The sequence below is a fragment of the Paramisgurnus dabryanus genome, chromosome 20 (genome assembly GCF_030506205.2).
Source record: "Paramisgurnus dabryanus chromosome 20, PD_genome_1.1, whole genome shotgun sequence".
Classification (NCBI taxonomy): domain Eukaryota; kingdom Metazoa; phylum Chordata; class Actinopteri; order Cypriniformes; family Cobitidae; genus Paramisgurnus; species Paramisgurnus dabryanus.
In genome coordinates, this window is record NC_133356.1 from 8,363,893 (window position 1) to 8,378,413 (window position 14,521).

General features: G+C 35.5%; 1 protein-coding gene across 3 annotated transcripts in view; it reads right to left on the reverse strand.

The window, feature by feature from the left end:
• Window positions 1-7,050: 7,050 nt before the first annotated feature.
• The window catches only part of disc1 (DISC1 scaffold protein), a 45,966-nt gene continuing 38,495 nt past the window's right edge, over window positions 7,051-14,521 (reverse strand). For 2 of the 3 annotated variants that reach the window (XM_065296216.1, XM_065296217.2), the window contains exons 13-14: window positions 13,978-14,095; window positions 7,051-9,956 (exon numbers count right to left, since the gene is read on the reverse strand). In XM_065296216.1, the coding sequence (XP_065152288.1) occupies window positions 9,754-9,956; window positions 13,978-14,095 (321 nt within the window). In that variant the 3' untranslated portion in view covers window positions 7,051-9,753. The remainder of the gene's footprint in view (window positions 9,957-13,977; window positions 14,096-14,521) is intronic. The other variant, XR_010546980.1, reaches the window with a different exon arrangement.

The window sequence follows — 14,521 nt, forward strand, 5'->3', positions numbered from 1 at the left end:
TGTATTTCTTTTCTCGACACTAGAGGAGCGAATCTTGTCAAACCTGTAATGTCATATTTTACCCCAAAATCAATAGGAAGGAAATAACAAATAAGAATTTGCAAGTATTTTTTCCATCGTAAACATATTTTAAGTGTAATGCGATGTTTTGCTTATAAAGGGAAGCCTTTTGGACAATTAAATGTTTTAAAGAGCACATGATGTTTTGTTTATACTTAACATATAATATGGTAAAACATTATCTTAAATTGCGTGACAAATGAGGATAAAGGCTATTAATTTGGACATATTGTTTGTGTGCTTGTGTATGGCAACCCATTGTGTTTAATACCATCTGCCTGTGAGCGATAGATTCATTATCACATCATGCAAAAAAAGATTAACACATAAACGCTTCAATGACTCACAATTTACAAGAGCCAAGAGTCAAACCCTGCCAGTCTCACTTACTGTCTGTGTGTTTGTGTCCCAAATGTCTTCAATTGTTTTCTAAAGCTCAGTGCCCATCATCTCTCCTCTCTTAGTGTTATGGTCCTGTGAGCTGGAAAACAGATGAAGGTCAGCGTGATCTCCACCTATGATGAAGGTCACAAAGTCATTCACATAAACCAATCACAGGGGGATTGGGATGAAGACGCTTGAACAAACAGATGGAAAGGTGAAAATGTCAATCAATAATGTAAATGTAAGAAGTGTTAAACATCTATCCGTCTATGGATCTATATATCTTTTCTATATATATATCTATCTGCCCAGCGATCCATCCATCACCAACAATCCATCTATTTGTCTATCTTTCCATCCATCTGTCCATCCATCCATTTATCTATTCATCTATCAATACATCTATCTTTTTCCATCCATCAATCCATCTATCTATCCATCAATCCATTTATCTGTCTGTCTGTTCAGATAAGTCAATCTACAATTTCATGCCAGTTTTTAAAACACAATCCAAAAACACACCGACCCAAATTCTCTACTCCATTTGTCTTAACCGGTTAAATGTTGGATACTCTGGTTACATTAAAAAGCACTCATATCAAATAACAGATTATGAAGATGAGATAATAAATTAGTTTATGTTAAACAGTTACATTTATTATATTTGCTCAAAAATTAATCTAAATATTTAGACACAGAAAATCTGCATTTACAAGACTGTAGATTTAAGATTTTATGGGCTCTATCTTACACCCGGCGGAATGCAGCGCAATGCGCGACGCTAGTGTATTTTGCTAGTTTCTACTCTGCGTAATTATCATTTTCACATTTTGCGCCATGTTGTTTAAATAGCAAATGCATTTGCGCCCCCCTGTTTGAAGACATTAAAAAGTATGAAAAGTCCTAAAGCAAGATATTTATGTACTTTAATACAGGATTTTGATTTAGGAATGTGAAATCCCCCTACTACGCTGTTGTATTTCTTTTCTTTTTATTTATGTTTTTATTTTTATTTTTTTTACTTGTTATGTACTGAAGATGAGTTAATTTAGTCTTTGTGTGTAAATCTCAGTCTTGTTTTGTTATTCTCATAGTTATAAATGCCATTTTGTATCTTCTTTCAAAGCTTTGAATATAAAAAAAATTGCTATTGCTATTTTGAGGCAACTAAAATAGACTACGCCATTGACCAACAAAAACCTGGTCTAAAGTCTAAAGTCAATGGCGCAATATGTTTTTTGTTATTTAAAGAGTGATATGTAAAAATGTTTTTGATGATATTGGGTAGCCATACATTTAAAGCAATTAAAAGTACCGTGGCCTGGAAAGGCAAAAATAAATTACAATGGTAAATTACTTATTTACAAGATTAAAAACAAATTTACAAGGTTTTTTTAAACAAATTTACAAGTTTTTTAACAAATTTACAATGAGTGAACAAATTTACAATGAGTGAACAAAAGTCCAAGTTTTTTAACAAATTTACAATGAGTGAACAAATTTACAAGTTTTTAACAAATTTACAAGTGTTTAAACAAATTTACAATGAGCGAACAAAAGTACAAGTTTTTTAACAAATTTACAATGAGTGAACAAATTTACAATGAGTGAACAAATTTACAAGTTTTTTAACAAATTTACAATGAGCGAACAAAAGTACAATTTTTTTTTACAAATTTACAATGAGTGAACAAATGTACAAGTTTTTTAACAAATTTACAAGTGTTTAAACAAATTTACAATGAGCGAACAAAATTACAAGTTTTAAAAAATGTACGTTTTTTACGGAAAGGTACAGCCTAATACACAACATCGCATTCGCAACTCTCATGAGATTCATGGTGATACTTCCGGGTTTCTTCCTACTGAAGGCTCGGATGCGTGATATCAGCGTATTGTACCTATCCTTTCCGTAAAAAACGTAAATTTGTTTTAAAACTTGTAATTTTGTTCGCTCATTGTAAATTTGTTAAAAAACTAGTACATTTGTTCACTCATTGTAAATTTGTTAAAAAAAACTTGTACATTTGTTCACTCATTGTAAATTTGTTAATAAAACTTGTACACTTATTCACTCATTGTAAATGTGTTAAAAAAAATTTTTTGTAAATAAGTAATTTACCATTGTAATTTATTTGTGCACCCCGAGGCCACCGTATAAAAGCCTGCTTTTTTACTTCCATGACTAAAAGAAAACGGGTTTTAAAGGTTTTAATAAAAAATAACAATTTCAATACAAGTGAAAAACAACACAATTATTTAACATCAATCTTAAACTGGGGATCTTCTTCCTCCGCTTCGTTTTTCAGTTTACAAAGTCCGTCAACTAAATAGGGATTAAACATAGCGCCATTACTCATTAAAAAAATAGGACCAACCCTTTTCGACCATGCGCTCGGCGTACAAGGCATTTTTCCCGTCGTTAAATGAGCAAAAGTGGATTCGGACACGCCCATTTAGAAATAAATATCATGTTATCTTTGTAAATATCTGTTATCTTTATCTTTTACTATAAAACCTGACGGCTGTATTTGGACATTATAACACAGACAAGTAGTGAAGGTGAGAGAAGGTCAGAGAGAGTCTGAGTTCACACTGAATGACAGGTAATGGTTATGTGTCAGAAGAGACCGAACGTCTCCCACAAGATTTCTGCTCATAATTATGTGTGATTTGATTTCCACTGGCAGAATGATGGAATAAGAATGAGGAAGAAACCATTTTCCGCTTTCACTCATCAGTCATCCTTCATCTCTGGGAACCAGTAATGGGGTATTTAAAGCTTACTGAACTCCCCAAAAACAAGGTTCTTTTTCAATTAAAGGAGTTTTATGTAGGTTTTTGACTGTATTAAATAAAAACGAAATATCTATAAATACATTAAGTTATCGGTTTCTGGAAAATGATGCTGCAGCCAGTTATTCTCCATTCCAAATGCCCCTGTCTGTTTTTGTTTTCGTCTGTGGGATCCTGCCCACTGCCAATTTACCCAACAGCTCGGTTGCCAGTTATCACGGATGCTAAAATGAGACGATTCAATTCAACCCAAAATGAGACAATGCCACATAAATGTGACCTCCGGTAGATGCAAATCAATTGAAAAAAAATCCACAAGCGGGTTTGTAATTTGCAAAACGCAAAAATGAGCAGAATCTCTTATGCCTTCCTCCATCAGTTTTGCTCTTGTATGTCTGGCAACCCCAAACATTACCTTGTGTTACATACAGCTGCTTTAATGCTTATTCTGATGGGTTTGTTTATGTTTTTTGGTATGAGGCATCACATACTCTAATGATCCAATTTTCATATTTATACAACAGAACCAGTCCTCTAATCTGATTGGATAAATGGTGATATTTATGTGTCATATGTTTGTATAACTGTGTCTGTTTGTGATGGTTTAGATGTTGGCTGATTTTGTCCAAAGTAAGGAGTGTTGTTTTATTAATGTTGTGCTCTGTGTTTACAGAGGTCGTACCTTTTATCTTTGTTTTTCCAAGCGGTGATGTGATGCTGTCTGTGGTGTCTGCTGCCAAATATCCAAACGGGTGGTTAAACAAAAGCTGCTGGAAATATCTGCACTACAGTGTTGCAAAATGGAAAATATTTATTTTGTTAAACATGTTTCCTAAACATCCTCAGATAAACATTTTACAGTGGTACGATGCAATTAACACACGGTACACGTTGTATCAGTCTGTGTGTTGGCTGGTGTCCTGCTCTAATAATAACTGAGATACAGTATTATTGTAAATCTATCCAATGATTTACTGTAGTTTGGCACCATCCTACACTCCTAAAATTAGGACAAAAAGGACGACATCACCCATTGGGTTAAATATACCAGAAAATGATTAGATTTTACACAACAATGGTTGAAATACCTCGGCATAGATCAAACTGGTTAAATCACATGACTTTATGAAATGGAGACAGAGTGAAATTTCACATGTTGAGCTGTTCATCTGTTATTGAAATGCATTAGATGTTGTAGTGATACATGCTTGTGTATCCCATATTTTCTTATATTTCAATCTATGCTTAAGTAAAAAATAAGAACCGAAAAATAAGAGTACCTTATTTCCAGCGTTTGTGTCTCTCACAAACCATCTGGACTGTTTCCATGTCGAGAGGGGTAAGAATCAACCTGAGCACTGACAGCATGAAGCAAACCAAGATTCAATTAAGAGACAAGATTGTAGTCGTCTGCTGAACGGTGCCAGGTGCCTCGCATGAGCCGTCGGGCTGATGGATGTCCCGTGCACACGACTGCCAACCTGTGTTGTTATGCAAAGAGATCTGACCACTGTTACGCTTAACACAACCAGATCTGTGCATCTGATAAAACTGAAAGCACCATATGTGTGTCTGAAAACCACCGGAGAATTAACATCACAAAATCACAACCTGAAGAATCCTGATGCTGCTCGCTGAACTACAGATGATGAAGAGACAGCGTTGAATTTAATAACACTCATCGTAGAAATGCATGATATGATGAAATAAAATGACTCATTTAGATATCTCTGTGGATGTAAGTATATATATTTTAAAGAGCACCAATGGTCCGATTCACGATTTGGTGTGTATTAGTTTATGTTAACGATATGCAAAAAGTAAATACCCTTAAAGTAAACAATGATATCGAGTTATCGTCAACGTAAATCTCTTTTCTTGGACTACAACAAACACACATTTTGCAGGCAACAGTTTACTTCCTGGGATTAATGATGTAGTAAAGACCGACATTATCATAATTCCTCCCGCTTCGGACTTACAGCCTGTAAATTAACTCCTGTTAGCATTGCATTGTGAGCGAATCTTTCAAACATGGTGAGGAGCGTCACATTTCCGGCTGACATCAGAGGTATTCAGGCCAATCACAATGTACAGATTAGCTGGCCAATCAGGGACACAGAGCTTTTCAAATCCATGCTTTTCAGAAAGAGACTGAAATCAGGAGCAAAAAAAGGAAGGTATGTGGAAAATTTAAGAAAACTAACTACAGATCATGTGTTTAAGGTTAACATGACATAAAAATAGACCCCAGTAACTATAGACGACTGTCAAAAAACTATCCCAAATGACCTGAATTCACCATAAAAGATGTACAGTATTTGCTCCTATTAAAATGAAATAAATCTTTCTGACGAACCAAGACAGAAGTAGGGCTGGGTATCGATTCAGATGTTCCAGATCGATTCAATTTCAATTCACAAGCTATTAAATCTATTCGATTTCGATTCTCTGTTCAATTTTCAATTCGGGTTATCAGGTCGGTTTTTATACTCGATTCTCAATTCAACTCAATGAATTTAATTCAAATACTACATTGATAAAAAAGAACAGTGAACAGAAGTGGGTAATTAATAAAAAGAAATTAAAAGTCACAACACTATTTCTTTAGCCTGGGTGCCAGCCGATCTTAGCCCCGCCCACAACATTTTGAGGAACGGGAAGATCGGTCTGGAGTTTCACCGTTGAGTTGCTACTATGCTCGACCCAAAGCTGGTCGAACCAATCAAATTGTCAGGGCGGGCTTTATATGATGATGGACAGATGATCAGTAACGTAAATCAACCACGTCACCAAAGAGCGCGTGTGTTGAATCTGTTGTTTACAACGAAATGGCTGCCGCGGTAGAAATCAGATGTGTGGACTCTGACATTGAGTCTGTTCTAAAAGATATCGACAGAGCATTGATTTTAAAAGAGGAACAGAGAAACGCGAGCAAGGCATTTGTTGATGTTTTTGCCGTCCTACGGGATTCGACAAAAGTTGTCGCACTTATGAAAGATCAAGTTAAAGAAGCAACTAAAATGGGTATCACGGCGATGCAACTCGGTGTGCACGACGAGATGGATATAACAAGCAAACGTAATGGGTATCGTCGTGGATGAAGTTCAACTAATGTACAAATGGTAAGAGATAGTCTTACTGTATGACTTAATGTGATATAAATGAAATGTTGTAAACATAGTAGGTGTTGATGTACGTTCGCAAACTCAGACTTGTAGTGTGTGTCGTAGCGAAATAACTAGCAGTTCGGTCAAGCTGCAAATACGTCATTTCAACATACGTCTCACACCCCGTTGCTCTGATTGGTCGTAGGTCTATCCAATTGAGTGCAGAGGCATTTTTCGGTTGAGACACGCCTCATAATTATAGCTCAATGGAGCGGTATCAGACTCAAATTCTGACTAGAATTGAGTATGACAACGTCAGGCTACTATTTCTTGCTTGCGAAATCTAAAATGCTTCCATACGTCTTACTTTTCATGTGAAGGTGGCATCAACATCGATGAAGCACCTAAAACCGCCATTTTAAGCACTAAATGAAAGAATGACAGACTCCATGGTAACATCGCGCAAGGCAAAAAAGAGGGTGACATCTAGTGAAAACCACTAGTAATTTGATTAACGTTAATCTTACGTTCAATGTTTGCAGAAAAAAATATGGAAAAAAAATGTAATCTGCTCTTTGAAAATCGATTCTGAATCAACCACATAAAAACAATTAATCGAAAAATCGAGCCAGCCCTAGACAGAAGTAATAAAATGCTTGTTAATGTTTCCTCAGAAATACAACATGAAAATAAGACAGGATGCAAATTTAATCTTTAAGCATTTTTGGTGGATGTTATCATCAAATAACATTGCATTATATTCAAAATTCAAAACAATCAACTGAGTTAAAACAAGAAATATCCCACTTGTAATACTGATGACAAAATCAAATGTTAAGCATGCAAACTACTATTTTAAGTTTTAATATAAGTTGACATAACTTATATTAACAATTTGTAAAGTTATAGTAACATAAAAATATGTATTGATATCATTTTTTACAATGTGCGTACGTGCTTTGTGATTAGTAAAAAATGAAGAAAAAAAAGTAACTTTAAGTGCTTAAAAAAGTGGTACATGACAAAATGAAATTAATATTAAACAATTTTGTGCTAAACAGAAGAAAACTGCTTTAAAAAGGCACTTAGGCTACATTACCTTTATAATTCACACAGTAATAAAAACACAAAACATTAACAGATCAGTGTGCTTCATATAACTGCTCTGGTTTAACAAACCAAAGTCTTTGCAGATATCAAACTTCATATTCAAACTTCATAGCACCACATTCTTAAATCATGAACTATAGAGAACAACTGTTCAAAGTTCAGTCGTGAGGATAAAATGAGTTAAGACACATCCTGAAAAAATCCTGAGCTCTTAAGCTTGTACACATTGGCTATGTGGACCACAAAATCAGCCATAAGGGGAAATGTTTTAAAATTTAGATTTATGCATCATCTGAAAGAATAAATGAATTTCCATTATTGTATGTTTAATTAGGATAGAGAAATACAATGATTTAAAAATTTAGAATCTGAGGGTGCAAAAAAAATCTAAATATTGATAAAATCACCTTTAAAGATGTCCAAATGAAGTCCTTATCCACTCACAAAAATAAAAGTTTTGATATACTAACGGTAGGAAATTTACTACATATTTTCATGCATAATTTTTGACCCATAATGTTAGCTATTGCTACAAATATACATATGCTACTTAGGACTGATTTTGTGGTCCAGGGTCACAAAGTTTTTGGTATGAGAGGTCTGTTTCATCTCATGCTTTCTTCTTCTTTATAATCCGTTTTGTCCCAGACAGATTTTACTGTTTGTACTGCTCAAATGGATTTCATACATCAAAGCATATTAAATAAATAACAGGATAAGTTATTAAATAAATGAAAATAACTACAAGCTACAAAAACAAGCACACAAATGGTCAATACAAATACTCATTATAGTAAGATTCTTATTTTATCCCAAATCATGAAACATCCTCTCTTACATCAGTAAAAAACAAGACTGAGAGTTGAAGTTAATGTTTTTTTTGAGTTCAGATGCAAAAGCCGCTAAATGCCACCTTCGTCAAAAATTGAGAATGATATTAAATCATTCCCCGCCAGCCATCTTTTGAAAAGTTGCCCGCCAGCATTTTTTTGTGATTTTCAAAAAATTTCACAAAATGCCTTCCAGGAAAATTTTCTTCAAAAAATATATAAACATACAAATATATCAAATGAAAGAACAGACCCTGCTTTCAAACAAACAATAAACAAACAAAATGGGGAAAAAACGTTCTATATTTTATAAACTCTTACATATTTGTATTTTTAGAGATCAGATTCAGAACAATTATAAAAACATACACAGAGTTTAAAATTAGTAAATAACTAGTGGCTTCATTTTTTTTCATAAATTTGGTATTTAGTGGATAATCACGGTATTGCAGATTAACATAAAAAAAATTCAGAATCACATTTTTTGATGCAAATGTTTTTTTCTTAATTGACGAGATTACTCGTCAATGGCGGGGAAAGAGTTCACCAAATGCTCTTGGAACGTATTATACGCGCATCAAACATTTACGCTTCAAATCTGCTTAATGCTGGCCCTCATGCCATTCAGAAATACTGGTTTCTTGACAGAATCTTAAAAAAAATGCTCATTTACAAGAAAACATGTCAGATGCACTTACACGGTTTTGCATCCGAGCTCTTCATATATTGTTTTCTTTTAATTAATGGGTGAAATGTGATATTTTTATTTAATTCAAGTGTAAAAGAAAATATTTCTTGCATTAACTCTTTCACCGCCAGCGTTTTTTAAAAAAGTTGCCAGCCAGCGCCAGCGTTTTTCATGATTTTCACCAAAGTTTAATGCCTTCCAGAAAATGTTCTTCTTTAAATATATAAACATACAATATACCAAATGAAAGAACTGACCCTCTGCTTTCAAACAAAAAAAACCATTTCATCCTACCTTTAGTGGTTCTTTTGGAATCAGCTTTTGAATATGGGTAGGTTTTTGCAAAAACACCATATTTTGAGCAAAAAGCAGAGATAATTCCATTTTTATGACAGACTTTTCATAGAGATCCCATTCAGAGCGATCTTTAAAACAGACACGGACATGCAACCGCTTGCCATAGAGCAATACTTCCGGGTTTAAAAAGTTGCGGATAATAACGGTATTGCGGAAAGACAGAAAATCTCTTCATTGGCGGGGAAGCGTTTTCTCTTAATTGACGAGATATCTCGTCAATGGCGGGGAAAGAGTTAAATAATTCCTTTCATCGACAAGAGTGATTTTTTTTAACAATTATGTGCAAGTTTTATGTTTAGTGGTTCTTGTAAGTGTTCAGATACAGTGCAAGACTACAGTATGAAAACACACGTAGCTGTATAACAAGACCCGCCTGGGCATTAAGCTAAAACCACACATCAAATAATACATAGTCTCTTTAAATATCCCAGCTGTCGCTGAAATAAAGACCCTCTTCTAAATGTCCATCCTCCAACTGTTCTTCTTCTACATCACAATACTTATCTTCATCATCATCATCATCATCATTATTATCTTCCTCATTATCATCTTCTTGCTTCAGTTGTGACAGCATGGCATGAAGCGTGGCCTTCACCTCCTGAACCTCTTTCTCCAAGGACAGTGAACATCCAGAGTTAAAGAAAAGGCATCTACTCACAAACACATCCACGTACAGACAAACACAACTCAGAATGAACATTTGTTAGGTGTCATAAAGATGTTATTTATATGTTTTGCTTTAGTGTTTTAGTAGATCAATTAAGATTGGTTGTATTAACCAAGGACAAATACAGCCAACATAAAGATCTGATCTCACAAGATGCCACAGCACTGTAGAAAACCTGCTAAGTAATCCATTTGTCACAGACACAAAAGCATTAATTCACAGATGGCAGATGTGTGCGGCAATTTTTTGACTCTGTGCATCTGCTTTAAAAGTACTCTGAGGTAAAGGACTTGACTTATCAAGACTCATTATATCTGATCAACCGACTGATGTCTTCATTATACGGATGAGTCCTCTCTCTAATGCAGCTCCATCTTTCAAATGCTTTACGTTCAGTTCAACTCATCTATCCTCAATAATTCACACAGGTTTTATGAGTGGGATGTACAGACCCTCATCAATGCTACATTGTTTAACTGGACGGAGGCGACCGGGACGCTTTTGTGGCAGATGGGACCTGACGGGCACGTTTTGCTCTCCAAATGGCCTCCGATTGTCCCCATTCATAATTAACCAGCCGTTAAAGAGCACTTCATGAATTATGAAAGAGAAAAAGCGAGAGCTGAGCGGGCAGACTTAATGAAATTCCTCCGGCTTATTGTGTGATTATTTGTCCACCTATCTACCTACAGAAGATAAAACTCTGTACATAAATTCTTACTTTACTTAAATTTCCTGTGGTAGGACTACAATGAAGATTTGTATTTTAAGCAAGAAAGTATGATTTTTACAACCTCTATACTATAATTAATATAATATAAATCGTACAATTATTTAAGTAAACGTGTATAATAAGGGAGTACAAATAACAACGTGATTAATGAATATTATTGATGTTTTCTTTCTCCTACTAAACATCAAAAAGGTCACACGCTGTAATTGTATCCATGTTTCTTGATAATGGATATCTTTAATGGCTGTTACTTCATTTGTTTGTTGGCACAAACGTACTGCTCGCACTAAGTGCTGATGAATCAAATCCTGTAAGTGCTATATAAACTAACAAGATGAAGTGAGTTTGTTTGGCAGCAGATCAATATCCTACATTACATCTTCAGTGTCGTCTACTGAGCAAATGATTTTGACATTATAATCTGCCGTGATTTGGTTTGTCCCGTCAACGTAGCGGTAAACCTCGTAATATTTCACATTAACTCAGTTTCATTTATAGTCAAATGTGAGATGTTTCTAGCTGACAACCTTTTGATGTTTAGAAGATAATACGAAAAACAGGATGGTTGCATAATAACAAGATGGATTAAATAGAGATGCACCGATATATCAGTCAATAATCGGTATCGGGCGATAAAAGCAATTTTTGTAAATAGTTGAACTCTTTGCCTGCCAGTTTTTTTTAAGTTGCCAGCGCCAGAATTTTTTTATTTTTATGATATTAAACCCATGATTTACTCACCCCCACGCCGTCCGAGATGCATATGTCCATAATTTCAGTTATTTTAGAAAATGTCTTAGATCTTTCAGTTAATCAAATGTAAAGTTCGGGGTCCACTCCTTCAAGTCAAAAAATTTGTATCTATCCTTCACAAAATAAATCCAAATGGCTCCATGATGATAAACGAAGGTCTTCTGAGGGTAATCCGCGCGGTGTTGTTGTAGAAATATCCATATTTAAAACTTTATAAATGAAAATAACTAGCTTCCGATAACGCCGCCATCTTAGACTCCTCTGTATTCAGGAGAGAGTATCAGCATAGTGTACGCACTTTTCTTTAAAGCGGATGCAACCAAGATAGCTGCGTTACTGGAAGCTAGTTATTTTCGTATATAAAGTTTTAGATGTGGATATTTCTACAACAAAATACGCGGATTACTCTCAAAAGGCTTTTGTTTATCATCGTGGAGCCGTTTGGATTTAATTTGTGAAGGATGGATGCACATTTTTTGGGCTTGAAGGACGTGGACCCCGTAACTTTACATTTGATTAACTGAAAGATCTAAAACATTTTCTAAAATAACTGAAAAATAATGGACATATGCATCTCGGACGGCTTGGGGGTGAGTAAATCATGGGTTTAATATCTCTTTTGGCCGAACTATCCCTTTAATGCCTTCCAGAAATTGTTCCTTAAATATGGGTAGGTTTCTTCAAAAATACCATATTTTGGGCAAAAAGCTGAGATAATTGCATTTTTGTAAAGTACGTTTGTTAAAGATCAGATTCAGAACAATCAAAACGTACACAGTTTTACTGTTTCTAAATTTTTGGATGCGTCAGTGTTGTATAAGTTGTGTAAGAGCACCACCTGGTGGATAATAGCAGAAATATGGATTGTTGTAAAAACTCGTCATTGGTAGGGAAGTGTATTCTCTTAATTGACAAGATAACTCATCAATGGCGGGGAAAGAGTTAAAAACAGCCGATAGTCATGGCTGATATATCCTGTTAATCAAAAGTGAACAGGAAAATGCAATAAATTTATGTTTTCTGAATAGAAAATGTAAAGAAACATCACTATTATAATATTCAACAATAATGGATAACAATGAAGTGATAACAATAATAAATTATATGAATGAAAAACATTCAGAAAATGTAGTCTTTAGAATTTAGCTAATGCAAGTTAATATAACCACCACACTATTGATATCGGCAAATATCAGTCTGAATAAATTGGCTATCGGTGGAAAATATAAAATCTAGTGCTGTGACGGATCGCAGTTGAATTGTCATCAAGTAAGGATCACGACCCACGATTCAATTTCTGTAGCCTGCTTAATGCCAATTTTAGACTTAATGTGCAACTTTGTTCTTTTTATTAAATGTTTGTAATTTCTTTATTTGTTATTAGATTTATCCCACTCCTTTTTTTCCTGATCCGAAAAATGATCCCATCCGTGCCTCAAAAACCCTAATGTGATCCGAACCGTGAATTTTGTGATCCGTCACACCCTGATAATATGGGTGCATTTTTAGGATTAAATAGGATTCTTTCAGAAATCCTGATTTTGAGTTGAATGAAACGTAGCATAAATCTACACATAGATGAGCAGTCCTGATGTTTAAATCAAATCTCATAGGCGATGCAAAAGCACAAATCCACTCGATACACACAGGTGGGCAGATATATGAAGATATCAGAGCGATGGGAGTGTGCCATGTCATAACCCTTCTCTTGATCGCATGCTTTAATCTCAACATCACAGTGACAGGCAGATGATTCGCTCTCCATTTCTCCTCCTCCGTCTGTCACTCCCTTTCAACCTCGACTGAGCACTGGATTTCTCTAATAACTAAAAAGCACTTTCTTTCCCCCTCATATTCCTTTCAAAATGAAATAAAAAGAGAGCGGGCTTATCCCTAATTCTCATCTAGAAGAGATCATCATATGTGCTGTCAGACGAGACAGTGCTCTTTAAGAGGGCTAAAGAAGTGCACATTATGTTAGGGCTCTAATGACCCTAAGGAGATGCGTTCATTTAGTGGTACGAGAGGACTGCGATGAGTCATTTTCTGCAGATGAGGATGATCATTGGCTAAAGTGGAGAATAAGGCCAACTGACAGAAAAGTTTGATCATTTCAACCTAACAAACTATAGGAGAAACTTAAAAAGGACTTTAAGCGATACTCTAGCCAAATATCAAAATGCGGCGCAGCGCCGTTCTAAAAAACTCTAACACAGGTGGCACCTGTTCGTGCCGCCCAGCTACGACTCAGGAAGTTGCTCAAATCCCTGTCGTGCAACAGAGCGCCACTCACATAGTTTTACGATACCTACTAGACGCGACTCGATGTGATGCTGAGCTGCGTGTGTGTGACCCCCTTTACGCTTGTCAACATTGCGTCCGCTGCTCTTTTTGCCTCCAGCTAAGCCCCGCCCACCCGGAGATGTTGCAATGTTTACAAACTTTTAAGGGGTCTATACACCTAAACACACACAGCTGTGAAAGGATATATGCAAGGTCTTTATCGTGGTTCTCCATGGCCATCTGAAGCTGATCCTCCAGGTAATGCAGTCGGTCACTGATGATGTCACATCGCACCGTGAGCTCCACTGCCTCTTCACACAGATCCTGAAACAATCAGATGATCATAAACTCTCACACTTATAACCCAACACTTCATCACACACATCTGCTGATCTTCAACTGTGGCAGTTTCGGGGACATGGCTAAAGCTAGTGCCAGACTAAAATGCTTGTTTGAGGCCTTAACTAGGGTGGCCATTCGTGCCAGTTCGGCCGGACACGTCCCAAACATGTTTTCAGGTGCGTTCTCCAAAAGTCGCGTTGCTCGACCGCATACGTCATCGAGGTTCTCACATTTCAGTTAAAATACGTTAGAAAATTAAGATTTATTTCTTTTAAGACATACAATCATTGTATTTTTATTCTTATTGGCATGAATGGTCACCCTAGTCTTACCTAAAAACAGCTGAATGAAAAATCAGTGAATATATCAGTGTCATTGTTTTGTCTCAAGATGCACATCAGTAATGTA